This window comes from Podarcis filfolensis (assembly GCF_964270895.1).
Source record: "Podarcis filfolensis genome assembly, chromosome: 13".
In the NCBI taxonomy this organism is placed as follows: domain Eukaryota; kingdom Metazoa; phylum Chordata; class Lepidosauria; order Squamata; family Lacertidae; genus Podarcis; species Podarcis filfolensis.
This window is the reverse complement of record NC_139615.1, coordinates 18,158,143-18,180,126: the sequence shown is the minus strand read 5'-3', so window position 1 is coordinate 18,180,126 and position 21,984 is coordinate 18,158,143. Positions and strand designations below refer to the sequence as shown.

General features: G+C 43.8%; 1 protein-coding gene across 1 annotated transcript in view; it reads right to left on the bottom strand.

Annotated features, from left to right (window-relative positions):
- Positions 1-21,984, bottom strand: part of LOC310746442 (scavenger receptor cysteine-rich domain-containing protein DMBT1-like) — a gene marked incomplete at its 5' end in the record, with an annotated part of 40,476 nt that overhangs the window by 6,306 nt on the left and 12,186 nt on the right. The window contains 7 exons of the mRNA XM_083580156.1: positions 1,839-2,141; positions 6,052-6,351; positions 8,422-8,736; positions 12,713-13,018; positions 16,434-16,766; positions 17,998-18,303; positions 21,230-21,577. Of these exons, the coding sequence (XP_083436282.1) occupies positions 1,839-2,141; positions 6,052-6,351; positions 8,422-8,736; positions 12,713-13,018; positions 16,434-16,766; positions 17,998-18,303; positions 21,230-21,577 (2,211 nt within the window). The remainder of the gene's footprint in view (positions 1-1,838; positions 2,142-6,051; positions 6,352-8,421; positions 8,737-12,712; positions 13,019-16,433; positions 16,767-17,997; positions 18,304-21,229; positions 21,578-21,984) is intronic.

Here is a 21,984-nt window from a genome sequence, read left to right as displayed (position 1 = left end):
TGTTCTTCCCATTGCAGCAAGTGGTGGAAGCATCCTCAAAAGACCCCAGAGCCATTTCCCCCAAGAAAACATCAGTGGAAAGATGCTCTATCTGGAAGTCATATCCCTTGGAAGGGCGTGTCCTCTCTACTTGCAGAGCAACATGCTGAAAAAAACACCATCTCTGAGAGAACATGACTTTCAGATACACCTGCTTTCCACAGAAGTACAGTGGTACCTCGTGTTAAGAACTTAATTTGTTCTGGAGGTCTGTTCTTAACCTGAAACTGTTCTTAACCTGAAGCACCACTTTAGCTAATGGGGCCTCCCGCTGCCGCTGCGCCGCCGCTGCACAATTTCTGTTCTCATCCTGAAGCAAAGTGCTTAACCCAAGGTACTTTTTCTGCGTTAATGGAGTCTGTAACCTGAAGCGTATGTAACCAGAAGAGTATGTAACCCGAGGTTCCACTGTATTATGAGGGAATATGGTCCTGGACCAGTGTGCCAATGCAACTAACCACAATGGCAAAGCATTTTCAAGAAAACAATGAGGAAAAATAAGCTTTTAATATCCTGAATTTCAAAATTGAAGTCTTCCTCAAAATGTTTAAATAGATTTCTGTTGGCCTAAATGGCAGAGCAAACCTGCCTACTTTCATGGCAAAAGAATGGGGCTATGGAGATGCGACATGCATTCTGCTGCACACAATCATCACCACTGGAAATGTGCCATTATTCCTTTTTGCTGATGCAAAATCCGGTCAAATTAAGATAATGTTACTGAATATAAATGAGAATGTATAGTGGATGAGCACAAAAGAAGCTGATTCCTGAGATGCTGCTGAAATAATGACGTTTCTGGAATGTTAGAATTGCAAGTTATTCAAACCTTGGCTATTGGATGAAATTAGTCAAGTGTCAGTTCAGTCACCACTTTTGAAACCAAAAAAGAAAAGGCAAGAATGTAGGGAAAGAGGAGAACTGGAGCCCAGAGGAAGAAGAATTGTTCTTACAGAGTTCACTTCCTGTATTGGCAAATACTAGTAAAGAAAGATTTGGCAGTTACAGCCAATTTAAAGTTGTGCCTGGTTCTACAACATAAAATCTAGAAAGTGGTGTACAAAAAAGGGACTAATATCCCTCCCTTCCAATGAAAAACAAGCGGTCCTGATGTTTATAGATGCTGAAAAAGCATTTGATAATGTTTCATGGGATTTTATGAAAAAAGTTCTTGAAGAGATCAACTTTGGGTGAGATTTAGGAAAGGGATTTAATCTATATATTCTGATCAAAAAGCCAAATTAATTGTGAACCAGGTGGTAACAGAGCAATGTAAAATACAGAAAGGAACAAATCAGGGATGTCCCCTATCACCTCTTTTATTTATTTTGGTTTTGGAAGTCCTGGCGAGAAATATCAGGGCAGATAATAAGACTAAAGGAATTATGGTAGGGAAAAAGGAATATAAGCTTAAAGCATATGCAGATGACCTTGTAATTATGGTGGAAGATCCTAAAAATTCCCTTTTGAGGGTATTAGAGAAAATACAGGAATTTGGGCAAGTGACAGGATTTAAGCTGAATAAAAATAAAACAAAATTATTAGTAAAGAAATTAGCAAGAGAAGATAAAATAGAATTACAACAAAATGTAGAAATAGAGATCCATTTTAAAAAATCACATATTTGGGGGTCTGGTTAACAACCAAAAATATAAATATTTTAAAAGACAATTATGAAAAAAATTGGAACAAAATAAAAAGGAATCTAGAAATATGCGGAAGAAGGAATTTATCGTTATAAGGGAAGATAGTAGTAATTAAGATGAACGTATTGCCAGTTTCTCTCAACCTAGAATTACCTGAGCAGACAACACTAGCATCTTCTCCATGACTGCAATTATGTGTTTCCCAGTGTAGGTCACAGTCCTTAAATTTGTATTCCATCCCCCAACACTTGGCTCCAGCCAAGCAGGTGGCACCACATCCTCTTCCAAAGGGAGCTCCTCTTGGGACAAACAAGGCTTCCCCACAGCCATGTTCCCTGCACACAGCCTGGGCACTGTTTAGATCCCAGCCATCATCACACACCGTCAGCCATTGCTGGTTGTGGAGCACCTCCACTCTCCCAGAGCAGCGGTTTGTACCATTCACTAATCTGATCCCTGCAGAGATTGAAAAAGGCTTTTTAACTTTTCAGTTCTGGTTTTTGTTTTTCTCAACAATACAATCAATGAATAAAAACAATAAAAAGAAGAACAATCAGCAATGCATCATAGCAATTTGTAGTGCCATAGGGTACTGTTGTGGGAAATATAGTCAGAACAAAAGTGAAGTGGAGAAAAGGGGATTGATTGATGGAGGAGGGAGGGAACAAAAGAGTTTGGATAGGTTCCAGCAGAGCCCACTCAGAATAAATGTATTAATTTATTCATTTGCTATCTTGCTAGGTTAGGCTCCAGTGGCTCTTCATAGCTGCAGTCCTACTACTGATCGGCACAGGAGTTTTGACCTGAAGGTACAGACCTGCTGCAGCAGGATTAATTAAATACGTCAAGGGGTACCTACTGGATGGTCTTGCTGGTTATCTATGGCCTTGCCTGTTTATTTAAGACAGGTAAAGATCCTACCTAATGAAGATCATGGCCACTGGTCCCATCACCTCCTGGCAAATAGAAGGGGAAGAAATGGAGGCAGTGAGAGATTTTACTTTCTTGGGCTTCATGATCACTGTAGATGGTGACAGCAGCCACGAAATTAAAAGACGCCTGCTTCTTGGGAGAAAAGCAATGACAAACCTAGACAGCATCTTATAAAGCTGAGACATCACGGACTTCCGGGTTAGCGCGAACGGCTAATGGCGGATTCCCTCCGAGCTCCGGAGGGAATCGGCTCTACAGGAGTTGGGTCTTGCTGCTGCGGCGACGCGGGGACCCTCAGAAATCACAGGCGCTGAAGCCTGTGAACCTGGTGACTCGACGGGCACCATTTGCGCCCCCCCGACCTGCGAAGGAGCCTTTTTAAAGGCTTCGGAACGGGGGACGGGGTGAGCGGCGCGGTGCTGAGAGTCGACTGCTCCTCCTGTGGAGTGAAGCCGCGTGCCATGGTCGGAGAGCGCTGACTTCTTCTTGTGAACAATTGGACTCTAAAAGTAACAACCCGTGAGTAGTACGGAAATTGGACTTGTAAAGGAAAATTTTCTTTTGAATTTGGCATGATCGGGGAAGGCGCAAACAGGAAGTCCGCCTCCCCGTCTTGTAAAAAATTTAAAGCAAGGACTAGTTAATTAAGGTCGAGAGAACTTCTTCTTCTTTATTGGATAAAAGATATTAATTTCACGATTTGGCAATATAAGTATAAGTAATTTTACTGGAGGATAAGAGCTAATTTTGAGAGTTGAAGTTCCACCCCCCCCCCCCCGGACCCAGGAGTGATTCGCGAGAGAGCCTGTTGAGGAGATATAGAAGAGTTTGACAGCTGTCAAAATCAGCTGTCAAGAAGGAAAAAGAGAACTTTGTTTCTGCTGTCTCTGCTGGATATATTTGTTGCAATTTGGTTATATTTTGTTGAAAACAAGGAAGAACTGACACAAACTAACTTGACTTTTGGATTTGAACTGGAAAGAATATTAAGTTACCAAAATCCCTCTAGAGGGGGATTTGGGACATTACAAGAATGGCTGGAGGAGGGGAAATTCAGGCTGGGCTGGACAGAGTTTTTGTTCTCTTGGGAAAGTTACAAGGCCAAATTGATGTTTTGGCTACAAATGCTGCAACTCTGAACTTAACAGTAAATAACATTACTGAATTTGATAAGGATTTGATTCAGGAAGCCCATGCAGTTGGACAAAAAGAGAAACTTGAGAATTTTGAAAGTGTGGAGAAGGAGACATATGGTGTTCCTGAGGAGAAGGAAGGAGGAGCTGTAATTTTGCAAATGACAAAGGAGAGCCAGAGGCCTGATAAGATGCTTACAAAGGAAAATAAGAAATCGAACCAGAGGCCTGACATGATGATTACAAAGGAAAATAAGTACTGGATGATGAAAATCTGGTTTGAATTGGAGATTGAAGAATGGAGAGATCTCCTTACGTGGAGATCTGAAGACCTATGGATTACAAAGCTGACTAAAGTGGAAGCTGGAGCTTTTGCGACAATTGGACTTTTGGGCCCTACTTTTAAGTTGGGAGGTCTGGCTGGAAGAAACATGGACCTTATTGGGACAGAGCTTCTCCGAGATTTGGTGTTTAATACTAAGGACTATCAAAAAAACCGGCAGAGAGGAACTGAAAGAGAATTAAGAGCCTCGGACGTGAGGTCTCCAGGCTGATAGTAGATTAAGACTGATGGACATCTGCTGAGGATCGAAACCGGGAAAGGGGAGGGTGGGGTCTGGGAATCCAAAGGGTGTACAATTATAATCTGTTTTTTTTTAATTTTGTTTGGTTATTAGTATGAAAATTGGGGAATTCGTGGAAGGGAATTTGGGTCGACTTTAGAAAAAGATTTGAGCACTGAGGTACAAATATTGATGTCTATAAGTTAAAATTGGGTTTTTTTAAAATGAATTAAATATAAAAAGGTTAAAAATTGGGGATAGGAACTTGTTGAACTAACATCTTGAATTGGAATACAAGAAGGGGAGGTGTGGGGAAGTCAGGGAAATATGGTATTGAAAATATGGAATTGTAAACCCTATGTGTCTTTTTTAACTTTTTTGTTTTGTCTTTTTTTGATTTTTTGTATTAATGTGGAAAATTTCAATAAATATTTAATAAAAAAAAAAAAGAGAGACATCACCTTGCCAACAAAGGTCCGTATAGTTAAAGCTATGGTTTTCCCAGTAGTGATGTATGGAAGTGAGAGCTGGACCATAAAGAAGGCTGATTGCTGAAGAATTGATGCTTTTGAATTATGGAGGAGACTCTTGAGAGTCCCATGGACTGCAAGAAGATCAAACCTATCCATTCTGAAGGAAATCAGCCCTGAGTGCTCACTGGAAGGACAGATTGTGAAGCTGAGGCTCCAATACTTTGGCCACCTCATGAGAAGAGAAGACTCCCTGGAAAAGACCCTGATGTTGGGAAAGATTGAGGGCACAAGGAGAAGGGGACGACAGAGGACGAGATGGTTGGACAGTGTTCTCAAAGCTACCAGCATGAGTCTGACCAAACTGCGGGAGGCAGTGGAAGACAGAAGTGCCTGGCGTGCTCTGGTCCATGGGGTCACGAAGAGTCGGACACGACTAAACAACAACAAAAGATCCTACTTAGAATGAGCTGCATTTCCATGACCATTCATTCATTCATTTCATAAAATTTATAGTGTACAAAACTTCAAAGTGGTTTACAAAGAGATAAAACTATAAAATCAGGAAAAAATTGAAACACATCAAAAACCTACAAAACCTAAGAGACTCAAACAGATTAAAATTCACACCAGCATTTCTAAGCACCTAGGTAGGTTTGTCTGAACAAAAGTGTTTTTAACAGGCACTGGAAAGAGAACAGTGAAGGCGCCAATTGGATTTCAATAGGCAGGGAGACACTGCCACACTAAACAATTGAGTACTTACAGATGCAGAATGGGTATTATGTGGCACCTGTAGTAGTGCCAATTCCACCAACTGAAGTGGTCAAGAGGGCACATGTTAGGCGATATCACCTCACCCTTTACATGCCCACCCAATCACTGCACTCTCTGGGAGAAGGTCTCCTGCAGACAGCATCTGATCAGGAGGTCCATAAGAACAAAGCCTTCAGCCTGGTGGAACCCACCCTTTGGAACTTCCTCCTGTGACATATCAGACAGGCGCCATCTCTATTGCCTATTTGGTGCCTATTAAAGTCTTTCTTTTTTCAACATTTAAAGTCTTTCTTTTTTCAACATTAAAGCATTAAATCCTGTGTTGCATTTGAAATTTTTTTATATACTGAATTGCTTTATTAATCAAATATATTATAATTGTTTTATACATAAACATTTTCATTGTTTTGATTGCTGTAATGATTTGAGACATTTCATAGGAAGCGAGTTTTAAATAGAATAAAAAAACAAACGAGGAAATTAATATTACCTGAGCATTCAAAATGTGCATAGGAAGCCCGGCACATTCTTCTAGGGACATATCTTCCTTGGCAGTAGTTGAGAGAAGCTTCTGTTCCCTCACAGGTGAACTTATTTTCTGGCACAAAACTTGGTCTATATTCACTAGCTACTGATGCTGCTGACAGGATGGGTCCACAGCCAAGTTGTCGGCACATGACTTGGACACTGTTCCAGTCCAAATCGTCATGACATGGGGTGAACCAATCCCTGTTGTAGAGCAGCTCAAATCTCCCAGAGCAAATATTTGAACCACCCATCAATCTGATCTCTGTTGGGTGTGAAAAAAGACAGATTTATATCTCCACCTCTCACATTCCTCACCCTTCCTTTTTATTGCCCCTAATTATCAGAGCTCATCGAAACAGAATCTATTGAAGTGTTTTGTTTATTGGAAGTCATGCCTGAAACTGGGCACTTCTTCAACAATGATAGATATTTGCCTGTTGATTCTCACTAGGGGGGCATCATTTTCATTTTAAAAATATCCTTGTACTAAGCTAAATATTCATTTTGACACCCACCCCAACCCCCAATTTCCAGAATTTTGATATAAACTGTGTGGAAATAACAATATTATATAATTAAAGCTTTTGTTTTTTGAATTGCCTGGAAGAAGATAAAAGATTCTCCAATTGCTGATTTTAGAAAGAAGCAGGATCTCGTTAACCGCTGGAGAGACTTCAAAAAACTTTGGACAGGTTCCTAGAATGTTGAGATGTGACGCACTTTTTAATTTGGAAATCCGCCATGAGGGAATAAGACCGAGCTGCAGAGTTATAAATAGTCATAGGGGAAGGTGAGCTCTTAATATGTCATTATATCTGTATTTCAAGTCCGATTTGGTAAATCTCCCCTGGAAAGGCTAATGTTTGATGCAACCGGTCTGGGAAAATTAATGAGCAAAGGCCGAGATTTGATTTCATCGGAACTGGGAGAAGATGGTGTCTGCCAGCAGCGAAATGACTTTTGGATTGATTCGGCACAAACACCAGCGTGTGAGGAGATACTGCAACAATAGAGAAGATTCATACATATAAAATCCACACCGAAACACATCATTGCTTATTTCAACTCGCTTGTGGAAACAACTCAGAGGCCATGAAAGAAGGAAGGTTAACAACAGGAAGATTTAAAGGAACTATTGGAAAGACTATCCAAGGCAGCAGAGATATGAGATGATCAGAGCCCGCCCCCCCCAAACTTGAAGCATGGGAAGTCCCTGTTGAATGGTCACTTTAAAATGTGAAGGTTCATTATTATTTCACAAGTTGTGTATGTCTTTAAGGGCCAGGGCCAAGGCAAATAACGAGACCCAGTCTTACAGCTGTGAAACATACCAGGTGCTGCTGAGTTGTGTTAATCAAGCTGTGTCAGCAATTGGGTATAGTATATAAGGAGCAGCACCTAGTTCTCCCATTACCCTGGGGGATGGGTTGGTGGTTGGGTCTGGTTTGTTGTTGATGTATTTAGTGTATAAGGAGTTTTTGTTTTTGTTACGAAAACCTTGTTTAAGTTATTTTTGAGTCCCTTTTTAATGCATGGTCTCCCCAGCAAGCTCTCTGCAGCACTACTAAACTGCAAATAGCCAACAGTCCCAACAAAAAAATTATAGTTTAGGCAGAATATTTGGACTATTTGATATGTATTTGTATAATTTAGAACATTCAATGTGATTTGATTGGATTGTTAAAATGGAAAACTTAATAAAAATGATTTTTAAAAAAATTCCAGAATTTTGGAGGGAAGGGCAGTAATTTCCTCCTTGCTATGGCTATCGCCATCATTTGGATATATTCAAAATTTCAGCACAGCAGAGGAATTTCTTACCCCCCCCTTTGTTTCTTCACTAGTTTTTACTATTTTAGCAGTAAGTGTGGCGAGACTCCCAGGGCACCCCAGAGTCCCTGGAAGGGCACTCTTTCCCCTTGTACACCCTCCCCCAGAAGAGTTGTGGGCAGAAATAGCCACTGAATATGTAAAATGTCCATAGTAATTAGGTTTTTTGGATATTAAAATAGCTAGTTATTTCAAATTCAGCCATTGCATTAAACTGGTATGGTGTCCTTTCAGGTCTCCACCCCCCACCCCAACCAAAAGCGAACAGAAAGGACAAAAATGATGCAGGAGGCAGAACAAAGCCTAGAAGAAACACTGTAGGAACCTATATAATGTTGTGAATTGTGTTCTAGATGAGACCCAGAAAAGAGTATGCAACAAGAAGAGGAAGGCTCACCCTCCCCTCTGCCCCTTCAAAGGATGATCAGAGCTCAAGAGAAGCCAACTTTTGGCATAACAGTCATGATTCAAATTTCAGCTACTGTCTAAGCATTTATGTTACCTGAGCACACAACGGCAGCACCTTCTCCATGGCTGCAGTCTTTCGTTTGCCAGTTGTTTGGCGTGCACTCCTTGAACGTAGCTTCTGTTCCCTGACAATGGACACCAGTCAACCAGGCAGGACCATGTCCTCTTCCAAAATGAGCTCCTCTTGGGACTGACAAGGGAGGGCTACAGCCAATTTCTCGGCAGACAACGTTGGCACTGTTCAGATCCCATCCCTCATCACACATGGTCAACCACTGCTGGTTGTGGAGCACCTCAACTCTTCCGGAGCAGGGACTTGTTCCATTCACCAATCTGATGGTTTGGAGGTCTGTAAAGATTAAAGGAAATTTTGTTTCTCCACCTTCCAGTTCCTCATTCTTCCTGGCTTCCATTTAGGCTGAGGCACAACAAGTGGGCAGGTGGCCATGCTGGCATTTCCAGCTAGTATTTTTGTCTGTTGCTCACATTTCCCATTATACACAAACATGAAATTTTAACCAGGGGTAAAAATTTCCAAACTCCTTATAAAGATTTATTACATATACATTACCTAGCCCCTATTAATTTCTATATTAAATAATTAAATATTTTCTAAATATTAAAGCTGATTATAATCAATTCCTATAACGGTTATTCACAATTCCTGTTTTACATGTTGAACTACTGGATTGCATTTACATGGTTTTTCTACTGAGGTTCCTTGATTTCATCATGTAGGAGCCTTTTTTACAATTTGTTTATGTTCGGTATGAGAACACTATTGTCATTGTCATTGTGCGGTTGGGGGAAAAGGGGGGGGAGAGGGAGAGAGATGTGGGGGAACCATGAATGCTTTACCTTGAAATGCTGTTATATTTTACTCTATTTGTGGTTGTGAGCTGCTTTGAGCATACAGCGGCATACATATACAGTGGTACCTCGGGTTACATACGCTTCAGGTTACATACACTTCAGGTTACAGACTCCACAAACCCAGAAATAGTACGTCGGGTTAAGAACTTTGCTTCAGGTTGAGAAGAGAAATCGTGCGGTGGCGGCGCAGCAGCAGCAGGAGGCCCCATTAGCTAAAGTGGTGCTTCAGGTTAAGAACAGTTTCAGGTTAAGAACGAACCTCCGGAACGAATTAAGTACGTAATCAGAGGTACCGCTGTAAACTCATGATCATCTCAACAGTTTAACCTTCTCATAAGACTGCAGTTTACCAGATAATTCAAAATAATTTAATTGGGTTCACTTTAGGGCTGGAATGAACAGACTCTGAAGCACCATTTCTCACAAAACATGAAGCATCATTCTTTATCCAAAGTCCCCCATCCACAACTATAACACTTTCTTAGATTTTTGTCTTAAGAATGATAAAAAATAGCTCTTTTTAATACAATGTCATATTAATCGGGTTTCTTGGTGTAGTCAGTTTCTATGGCTATTTTATGGTACTCTCTGAGCACATGATGCCGGCATATTCTCCATTCGTGCAGTCATCTTCTCGAAATCCTTGGGCACAACCTTCAAGAACTTGTTTGAGAGTACATCTCATATGAATGTGCCAGAGGTGACCAACTCCACTGGCAACTTGGATATATAAATAAACCTTTTTTTGCCTTCCCCTTCCTCTTTCTTTTTATTGCAGTCTTGGTTATTTGAAATACAGGTCGAGGATAGAGATTTAACTGCAAATAAAGTTCCTCAAAGGGCGAGAGGATTGGGCTTGGAAGAAGCTGAAAACTCATGTTTCATATGGGTATAATATTTGTGGGGGTTTGGGGCCCCCCTCTCTTTGTGTGATTTTTATTCAGACTCTCCATTTTGGATTAGGTGTCGGGATCTCCGCTCGGCCAAGCTGATAAAGCTCATTTTCCTCCAGAATTGCCCCCGACGAATAATTAACGACCTGAGCCTTTGATGAGGCCTCAGGCACATTCCCGTTCAGCAGAGTTTCCAAAGCAGCAGAAGTGATGAGATTTATGGCTACATGCTATGCTTTATTACTAAGCTACGCAGAGCAAAGAAAAATACATCCTCTCCCTGTGAGAGCAGAGAGCAACTGAACCAAAGGAACAAAGGAACAGGAAACCAGTAACGTCACATCCGTCTCCTCTCCTGTGAGACTTTCAACAGCCTGGACTGTCTCTGGAATGTGTGGAATGTAAACAGAGTCCTGTGACTCCAAAGAACTGCTCAGTGGCAAAGAGAAACTAACATTAGGCACATAGAAACAGCCAAAGAGAAAGTTCCACCCTCCTTTTTATTTCCCCTTTTATCCCCCCTAGTGGGACAAAGAACAACTCCAGCCCAGATGAGAAGAGGTTCCACCCAAGAATCAAAGCCCAAAATGGAAATTTCAGAAATGTATTCTGAATTAAGGAAAGATATAAAAGATAATGCAAAGAATCTGGAGGAGAAATTAGAAAGGATGGAAAACAAGATCGAACAGAATACAAAATCAGTGGTGGACCTAACTGGACAAATCAAAGAATTATCAACAAAAACTTTAGAACTAGGAAAACCCATGCAACATTTAAAAGTAAAGACACAAGGCCTGGAAGAAACAACTAAGAAAACAAACAGGGTAAAAGAGCTGAAAGACCTCATGAGAGGTCTAAGTAAGATGCGGTAGGATTAAGTATGATGCAGGAAACTGTATGGGATTCATTTGCAGTGCTGGAAATTCAGCAGAAAGAATCAACTTTGAGATTTTGAGGGATCCCAGAGAGTGTGGAGGAGGATATATAGGAGAAGAGCCAAAATAATAAAAGAAATAGCAGGCTGGTAAGAAATTGAAGAAGAGGAAGTCAACTTTTCATTGGATAAAGCCTTCATGATCAAATCAAGTTACGCAAAAGCTAAAAAAAAACTACCAGGGGACTGTCTGGTGATATTCAATTCAAGAGAGATGAAAGGTAGGATACTATAGATGAACTATGAAAAAAGAGTGTGTATTAACAATACAAACATCATAATCTTGAAGGAGATTCTGACCAAATTGTTAAAGAAGAGAAGTAACTATAAGTTCCTGACAGATGCATTGAGAGAAAATGATATACCGTACAGGTGGGAATTTCCGGAAGGGAACTCATTTTCATACAAAGGGGAAAAGCATAGATGTAAGGACAAGTCAGTTTTGGAGGGAATATACTGAGGGAGAAACAGGCCTGGAAGATAGAGGAGATAAACAGGAAGAAGAGAAACAAAAAGACTCATAAAGTGTATATAAATTATAAGATTGGATTCAAAACGTTTGACATGGAATGTTAATGGACTGAATAATAAATTTAAAAGAAATAAAATAGAACACATTTTAATAAAACAAAATTTGGATATAATTTGTCTTCAGGAAGACATGTTGCAAAAAACACAGAAGAGTCTTAATAAACAAAAGATTAGGAAAATAATTTATAACATCACACACACACACACACACACAAAGGGGAGTGGTAATTTATGTAAATGACAAATACGACCCGCAGCAAAATTTTAAAGATGATGAAAGAAAATCGGAATACTACAAAATATTAGAGGAAAAACTGTTTGATTATATGGATCTGAAAATAATTCTGATGTGAGATACTAATGGGGTAGTCTCCCTGGATATGGATAGGACAATAGACTCAGAGGAAGGGACACTACCCGTTACCTTTTTCAATTTAGTAGAAAACCTTAACTTAATGGATATATGGAGATTTAAGCATAAGGAAGAATTGATGGATAAATGCTCCAACTGTAGGCTCCTGTTTAGGAGGAACTAATGCCAGTTTTGGGACGCGGGTGGCGCTGTGGGTAAAACCACAGTGCCTAGGACTTGCCGATCGTATGGTCGGCAGTTCGAATCCCCGCGGCAGGGTGAGCTCCCGTCTTTCGGTCCCAGCTCCTGCGCACCTAGCAGTTCGAAAGCACCCTTAAAGTGCAAGTAGATAAATAGGTACCGCTTTATAGCGGGAAGGTAAAAGGCGTTTCGTGTGCTGCGCTGGTGCAGGCTCGCCAGAGCAGCAATGTCACACTGGCCACGTGACCTGGAAGTGTCTGCGGATGGCGCCGGCTCCCGGCCTCTAGAGTGAGATGAGCGCACAACCCTAGAGTCTGTCAAGACTGGCCCGTACGGGCAGGGGTACCTTTACCTTTACCTTTAATGCCAGTTTTAGAGCTAGCATTTTCTATCTGAGTACCTGCCAAACATTCCTGCCATTCTCTCTCTCAACGATTTTCTGCCACCAGATGAGTGAATCTATCCAGCTTTCATCTAGAAATACTTTGGGTCTTTGGCTCTACACAGGATACACTAAACAAAACCTCTCCTACAACATTACCTGAACACCCCACACTTGCATCCTGGCTGTGATCACATCTGTGCTCTGCCAATGACTTTCTTGGGCATATGGACAGGGACGCTTCTTCTCCCGTACAGTTGACTCCCTCCAGCCAGATGGGACCCGATCCTTGGCCAAACAAGGCTCCACCAAATGTTTTGGAGGCATTTCCACAGCTCAGTTCTCTGCACACAACATGGGCGTCCTGTAAATCCCAGCCAGCATCACACACAGTCCCCCATTGCTGGTTGTGAAACACTTCAATCCGCCCAGAGCAGCGACTTGAGCCATTCACTAGGCGAACGTCTGATGGGGAAAAAGAGGGTTGTTTGTTTTTTGTTTTTTGAAAGGCACAGCTGTCATAACATTGTTTATAATTTGGGATCTAATGAATGAAATAGAGGGGTTGAGAATTAAGCCACCTACCCTGCCCCCCACATTATCCTCCTAAATAAACACCATCACCCTTTCCATGAATTATTTAATACAATCGTACCTTGGGTTTAAAATGCAGAACACCCTCCCATCAGATGTCAAGGAAATATAAGATTGAGTCAAGTTGTTTTCCCCTCACATACTTCTGGCAAAGCTGTGAGGAGAACCTGACCTTACAGGGTTAAACAGCTCAGAGTGTACGTCCTGCCTACTGTGGGGTGGGGAGAGACTCTGCGTCACTTCTGAGAGTCTCAGCTCTTTGTCTTCTCTCTACTTTCGCTTTTGAGAGGAGCGGACGTGTTTTCACGATGCTGCTTGCTGTGATAGACAATGGATAGTTTTCTGCTGTAATAAAACTGCTTTTAGTTACTAGTAAGCTCTGTGTGAGACTCTGTTTAAGCACACTGAAGAAGCACAGAAGGCAGCAGCTTTCTCTGACCGCTGCTGGACTCTGCTTTTGCTCAGAGCATTGGAATGTGGACTTTGGAATGCCGAAGCCTGGCAGAGGTTGCGCAGCGAAAGCGGGCTGGACGCCAGGCTTATCTGAGCAATAAATCATCTCAGGTTATGGATGGCAGTGATACGCAATTAGAGAAAGCCTGCTTTGATGTGCTGTGTGCTGAGAAAGCTGAAAAGCCGAAAAGCTGCTGTTTTAGGCTGCCGGAGGAGGAAGACCAGCTTTAAGGCTCTGCCTGTAAGGAAAGCAGGGAGTCTCACTGGCTGCAAGCTGTGTGCTGCAAAGAGTCGCCGGAGGCCTCTCCTCGGAGCCGGCCAGTACGCATGAGTACTTCAAAGCCCCAAGGAAGCACCGGGGAAGGAGATGGCTGATCTCCAGGGCTGTTATGATGTCCCGTGTGAAAAGCTCACAGGCCACCAGACCTGGCAAATCTGGGCCAGAAGAGCAAGGGGGTGGTTTTTGGCCACAGGGCTCTGGAGTCCAGTCCAGAAGGAGCCGACCCCACCCATGCAAGCTGCTGTTGGAGATGGTGCAGCAGACCTGGAGGCTCTGCTGAGTGAGAGAGAGCAGAGAGAGCTCTGCATGTTGAAAGCAAGCGTGGACGCTTTGCTGTTGCCCCACCTGGAAGGTGTTGAGTCAGCTTAGGCTGCCTGGCAGGTGCTGAGGAGTCTGTGTGAAAGCTCAGCAGGAGCCAAGAGCAGGGAGGAAGCCGAGAGCCCGGTGGAGGCTGCTGGCCATGTTCCTGAAGTTACAGCTGGGAGTAGCTGCTTTGTCTCCGAGATGCCGCATGATGTAGAGGCCCACAACCAGAGGGCTGGGGAGCGTGCAGGCCCAGGCTGTGCACCCAAAGGCGGGGGTGCAGGGAACAAAGGAATGGCTGAAGAGGGAGCTGTGAGAGCTGTTGCTACACGTCGCTGTTATCGCTGTGGTGCCCCCTCCCATCTTGTGAGAGAATGTCCAGTGGAGGCACAGGAACAGCCGAAGGCCATCTCCCATAGCAACCAGATAAAGGGCTCTTTGAAACGTGGGAAAGGAAAGCCGAAGGCAGCTGGCAGAGAGGGCTCTGAACATAAACATTTAGCAGCCTCTATGGCATCGGTCAAGAGTTGTCAACAGGATGCTGTGCTGACCTTTGTGGTTGACTCAGGTGCTTCTCATCATCTCGTGCCCTCTGGTGGATTCCTGGAGAACTGCACCTCTGTATCTTCTGGGGAAACTGTTTGTTTAGCAGATGGGACTAAACATGCTCTCACGCAGTCTGGCTCACTGTTTTGTTCTTTCTTACAGGATTCGATACAGGCGTTTGTTGTTCCAGGACTGTCCTGCGCGTTCCTATCTGTCAGTGCTCTTCTTGCTGATAGCTACAGAGTGTGTTTTGAGGATAATATGTGTTATATTTCTAAGAATGGACAGCAATTAGTCAGTGTTGAATGTAAAGACAGGCTGTTTGTGCTAGAAGCTTCTTTTGCAGGTCCAGATGACACGGAGGTGGCTCAAGCACAGTGTGCCAACGTTCCAGTCCATGATGCGTGTGCCCACCTCTGGCACCGACGTCTGGCTCACGTATCATGGGGTTCCGTGAAGAAGATCCCAGAGTGCACTGAGGGGTGCAAAATGAAATCATGTGCTAAGTTTCTTGATTGTCAGGCGTGCAAACACGCAAAGGTGAAAATGTGCACATACCCAAGGCCTGAGAGGGTGACCACTAAGGCTTTTCAGTTAGTACATGCAGATTTGTGTGGGCCGATGTCCGTGACCAGTATGGGCGGAGCCAAATATGCTCTGGTTCTGATTGATGACCACTCACGCAACAGCTGGCTGTTCACGCTCAAACACAAAAGTGAGGCCGCGCAGCTAATCAAAGACTAGTCTTTGCAACAAGACCTGGTCCCTGACCTCAAACCTGAAATATGTGGCCTGGAATATAAAACCCAACAAGCAGGAACTCCAGAAGCAGTGCCTCCTGTTCTTCTTATATGTCAATTCAGTTACACACAAACCATTTGGTTTAACCTTCTCTGCTAAAGTTTTTCTATAGTCACTCAAGCTCCAAGCTGTAGTTCCTGGGGACAGGAGGATGACTCCACTCCTCAGCTGCAGCCCAACCCAAAAATTGCCCTTTGTGGCACATTTAGCCTTGGTGGGGGCGGGGCGGGGGACTGCTATTACACCAAATGAGAGGCTTTTATTCAAGGCCTATTGTAGTCGGTGGGAGCCATTTTCAACACAGGAATCACAGTGCAGTTGTTGTTTTTTAGTTGTTTAGTCATGTCCGACTCTTCGTGACCCCATGGACCAGAGCATGCCAGCACTCCTGTCTTCCACTGCCTCCCGCAGTTTGGTCAAACTCATGTTGGTAGCTTCAAGAACACTGTCCAACCATCTCATCCTCTGTCGTCCCCTTCTCCTTGTGCCCTAATCTTTCAAACACAGCATTTAGTCTTGAGGAAAAACTATTGATTCCATTAGCAGGTTTCCCTCCAAGCAAAAACCTGTATGATGTGGCCTGTATAAGGAAACTCTCCTTTGCAGGGCATATGGCCTGTGTGTCAGTTGTTCCCCACCACTGCATTAAAAAAAACCCTTTAAATTTCAAAGATCCACCCTTTGAAAGTATAAGAGCTACAAGATTAGATTTTGCGTCAGACATCAGCACAAAAGGAGAGAGGGATGTGGGAAAAGGAAAGATGCATTGTGGACTGTATCTCTTCTCCCTTCTCATGACTACCAATACCAATATGCTGCCAACAAAAGTGACAGACTGATTTAACTTATACCCAATTTCTATGTCCACAGTATGGCACCCTTTAATGCATTCACACCCATTACCTGAGCACACAACACCAACATCTTCCCAATAGTCTTCAAAATAGTCTTCAAAAATTACTTTATGCAACATGCCATTTTTTTGACAGTATCTGAGAGCAGCTTCTTTCCCATAACAGGCTTTATCTTTCCACAAGAAGGGGCCATGTCCTCTTCCGAAGTGAGGTCCTTTTTCGGTTGACAAAGCAGGTCCACAGCCAACTTCCCTGCACACTACTTGGGCATCATGCAGATTCCAGAAAACAGAACGCACTGTCTTCCACTGCTGGTTGTGGAGCACCTCAACCCTTCCAGAACAAAAGCTTGAGCCGTTCACCAATCTGGTTTCTGGTGGTTCTAGAATTTTTGAAAGGCACATCTGTTGTTTCTGTGCGATAATCAGCCTCATATAACCAACAGGCTTAAATCTAATTAATGCACAAAAGGATTAATAAAGTCAGGTTGCTTAGCCAGGAATTTTGCTTCCAGAAGGTGCCATTGATGCTCTCAGCCCACCAGCCATTTTATTGTCTGGGCTTCTCTCCTGCCCTTTCTCTCTTTCCCAGGCACCCTTCCCTGCAGCCCTGGGGGACTCCTTCACCCCCAAAGTCAAAACAGCAAGCTCACCCAACCCCAGGAGGGAATCACAGGTAAAACTGTCTCTACACATGTGCGAGTGATTGTGTGAAAGAGTGCACACTTGCTGGTTTTTACAGCTCTACTATTGTGTATTGTGTACACTCACTTAATGCAACATGTGAACATCTGTAATATGGTTCAGTGACAGAAGATGTTTCCTTCAGGTGGGACACAAGGCAAAAGAAAGGAGGCAATGGAAGATATCTAACATGTCTAAGGGTGATTCACTTTCATGAAGCCTCCATGTTGTCCAGGAGATTTCAATAAAGTGTGAAGCAACCTCTTGAAGGAAGGTCCCATGAACAAAAAGGCATCACATGAATTAAAGACCCAGGACATGCCCAAGGGTATGGGGTTCTTCACAGATTACCCTTAACACTTGTGCAAAAACTCTCTATACAAGTACAACTGTGTGAAAGAGTGTGCATGTATTCATCTTCTAAATATCCATATATTTAAATCTTTTATCTTGCACCAATTTCTTGGCAGAACTGGCTATAAAGGCAAAGGGACCCCTGACCATTAGGTCCAGTCGTGGCCGACTCTGGGGTTATGGCGCTCATCTCGCTTTATTGGCCGAGGGAGCCGGCGTACAGCTTCCGGGTCATGTGGCCAGCATGACTAAGCCGCTTCTGGCAAACCAGAGCAGCGCACAGAAACGCCGTTTAACTTCCCGCCGGAGCGGTACCTATTTATCTACTTGCACTTTGACGTGCTTTCAAACTGCTAGGTTGGCAGGAGCAGGGGCAGAGCAATGGGAGCTCACCCCGTCACAGGGATTCGAACCACCAACCTTCTGATCAGCAAGCCCTAGGCTCTGTGGTTTAACCCACAGCGCCACCTGCGTCCCAGAACTGGATATACTGCAATAATAATTTGAACTTGATAGTTGGGATTTTCCAAACTTCCCCCTACAGAGGATTCACTGACTCCTAAGAGAGAACCTTACCTGAGCACTCCACACTTGCATCCTGGCTGTGGCTGCAGTTGTGCTCTCCCCAGGGACCTCTGGGGCAATCATAGAAGAATGTTTCTTCTCCTGTACAATTAACTCTCTCCAGCCAAATGGGACCAGATGCTTGGCCAAACCAAGCTTCACTTCGCACTCTTAAGGCATTTCCACAGCCCATTTCTCCACAAACAACGTTGGCATCCTGTAAATCCCAGCCAGCGCCACAAACGGACCCCCACAGCTGGTTGTGAAACACCTCAATCCGTCCAGAGCAGTTACTCGAGCCATTTATGAAACGGAGCTCTGATGGAACAAAAAAGACTTATAGTAACACAACCAGGGAAGGAACCTACAGAAATGCTTGCATGTCTTGCTGCTAGTAGAGGTAAATTATCATATTAAGATTCATGCAGGTGGAGGGGAAGATCACTTAGGGATTTTAGTCAGTTGTAATGAAAATAGAAACAGAAGAAGAAGAAGAGTTTGGATTTGATATCCCGCTTTATCACTACCCGAAGGAGTCTCAAAGCGGCTAACATTCTCCTTTCCCTTCCTCCCCCACAACAAACACTCTGAGGTGAGTGGGTCTGACAGACTTCAAAGAAGTGTGACTAGCCCAAGGTCACCCAGCAGCTGCATGTGGAGGAGCGGAGACGCAAACCCGGTTCCCCAGATTACGAGACTACCGCTCTTAACGACTACACCACGCTGGCTCTCAAATAGAAACCAAAGCAGCAATTGCAGATATTTGTTGATTCATCCCATGTCAAGAATGGAGATAAAACCAGAACATACAATCAATATTCTCTGTTGTTGCTTTCAAGCCCCAAAAGATGCAATTGGTGGCATTTGCTCCCCAATTCCATTGTATTTCCTTTGCACTAAAATGAATGAGGTGAGAAAATATAGTGGCAGCATAACTTATGTAATTGCATAATTTTACCACAGTCCACAGTGAGAAAAATGACTTGTCAGAAGACAAACTGCAGGGGAAGGGGAACACTTGTCAGGAGCTGCATCCAGCCAGCTTACCCTCCAACATTTCTCAGATGAAAAAAGGGGCAGCAGCATATAAAGCCAGTAGCAGCTTGGGACCAGTTTACCTATGAGTACACCTATCTTCCTGCCTGGCAACTGCACTCCTCAGATGGGGAGCACAGCATACTCCAAATGTGGGCTTAGAATGCGGTGAGGCTGTGCTTTTCGTACTGCAGCTCCAGCCCTCTAGAATAAGGGGTCAGCTGAAATCAGAAAAGCACCTAATAATTTGATATTTGGCACCTTTTCAAAAATTTTACTTAAATGGCTTTCCACAATGCACGTGACCCAGTCATTTTAGAGAATAAAAACTGTATAATTTTAGAAATGGTTTCATAGGGTGGTATAAATAAAGTTTTACTCGGAGTTGACCCATTGAAATTAACGGGCCTAACTCAGTCATCTTAATGTTAGTGGATCTACTCTGAGTAAAATGCAGTAGAATACCACACACTGTCTCCATTTACTGGGTTTGTAACCTTTAATGTTTTGTTTTGTTTTATCTTATTTTATCAGTAACTTTTTGTTGTGGAATATTTTATGAAACTGTAAATTAAAATAAAGAGTTGCAACTTCCCCTAGGTGGACCCTGGGGACAGGTGGGAACAGGGCAGACTCTTTAGGGTCAGGTGGGTGATTGGGTGGAACATGGCAAAATTTAACAGGTCATGACTAAAGCCTAGAATAATCTGGAAGTTATCGTTACCTTATTTCTTCCCCACTGCGGATAGCATTCTCCACTCCTAGCATGTGGGAATATAATCCAGGGTCCCCCCCCCCAACTCCCTACCTCCCACTAACTACTTTAAGACTCCCATTTCAATCGTTTTGAAAAATGCATTGAATTTGCTATAGCTCATCTAGTGTCACAATTGTATATTGCACTTTACAACACATTCAAAACGTTTTATTTGCAGCTGTGTAGCTGAGCCAAAAAACCAAGCTGAGGGACACCTACAAGTCTGCAAGAAATGATGTCAGAGGTTTTTGCCCAATTCCAGCTCTCTTGCCACCCAACAACCCTTTTAAAAGTTTGTCTACAGAGCTTGTTGGGAAACTTGCCGAGATTGGTGCCAGGGAAGACCATCACACTGTAAGGTGTAACATGTTTACTCAGCAGAAAGTCACACTGAGTTCAAAGGTATTTATTCCTAGGGAGTGCATTGCAGCCAAGAGAGAATTAGTGCAACAAGAGGAGCCAGGGCTCATATGAAGTGAGAGACCTGCAGCAGTCGTCCTGCACCTTGCACCAAGGCTCACTTCAGCCAGCCACAAGCCTGACTCCCTGCCTTGCCAGTCCCACTCCTTTTCCCCACTCAGCTGCATACCCTGGAGCCTCAAATTTCAGTGCACCCTGTGAGGCCGAAGTCCGCCTCCCCAACTTCTTGCCTTCTATTGGATGTAATAGTGATGGCACCTGCTGCACAGCCCCAGAAGCTCTGTGCCCAGTGCCAGCACACCAGTTACGCTCGGGGCAGTTGGTGGGTATGAGTCAGTCCATGACAACAGTGCTGCAAGAACCTGCACCTTTTCCATGATAGGAATTACCATATTTTTCACTCTATAAGACACTCCAGACCATAAGCTGCACCTAATTTTTGGAGGAGGAAAACAAGAAAAAAAATATTCTGAATCCCAGAAGCCACAACAGCAAGAGGGACCTGGCTTCTGGGATAGCCTCTTGCTGTTCTGGCTTCTGGGATAGCCACGCGAAGCCTCTTCAGGGCAGCAGGATGAAGGCGCCCCCTGCCCTCAAGAAGCTTTGTGCGGCTAAGCCAGGAGCCAGGACAGCAAGAGGGATAGCTGCGCAGCGATCCCTCTTGCTGTCCTGGTTTATGGGATAGCCGCGCACAGCTTCTCCCGGGCAGTGGGATGAAGGCTCCCCCAAGAGCCGCGCTCCCTTTAAAGAGCGTGTGGAGCGTGTGTGCAGCTCTTGGGGGCTTTTCCCCGAGGAGGGAGAAGAGCAGCTGCCCTCACTCCTCAGGGAAAAGCCCCCAAGAGCCGCACGCACGCTCCACGCAGCTCTTTAAAGGGAGCGCTGAGCAGAGCCTCCCTCCTGCATTCGTTCCATAAGACGCACACACATTTCCCCTTACTTTTTAGGTGGGGGAAAGTGTGTCTTATAGAGCAAAAAATACGGTACTTCTTCCCAAGGCTTCTTATTCGAGAGTAATGCAGATAATGAACTTACTTGAGCATACAACCGCAGCAGCATTTAGATCACGGCAGTTCAGTGCCCCCCAAGACCTTGCTGGGCATTGACCGAGAGTTGATTCTGTCCCTGTGCATCGGACATCATCCAGCCATATGGGGCCAGTGCCTCTTCCAAATTCTGCATTCTGTAGGGCTGATCTTGCATCTCCGCAGCCCAACTGCCGGCATACAACTCTGGCATCCTCCATGTCCCAGCCGTGACCACATACAGTGCCCCACTGGCCACGAAGGAGCACTTCAACCCTTCCACTGCAGCGACTTGAGCCTCCTGCCAGCCTGATTTCCACTTGGGATGAGTTTGCAGCATCTGAGTCTGAAGCTACACCTGGGTCAAGCAAATGCCAGAGAGTGGGTGAGGAAATGGGATTACAGAAATTCATCCTATGTATAACCATTCTGAAAGTAGCAACAGGATATAAAAAGTGGGTGAGAAAAAGGGGAGTGACCACCGTGTTGCTGGATCAGACCAGCGTCCATGCTTTTTAAAAATTTCCAGCACCATCCAATCAGTCAGTGCTTGAAGCTGGGAGCCCATCCCATCCTCTTTAGTGGAATTTTTAAAAATACTGTTTTGTGAGCTGTTTAGAAGGCTTTTAAGCAGAAAACATAACATAGAAATATATCCATAGCAAACTTAAAAATAGAGCCTTTTGCTATATACACCACTCACATCAGACCAATAGATAAAAACTAAAAAAAAAAAAAAACAACCCACACCTTTCATCACTACAT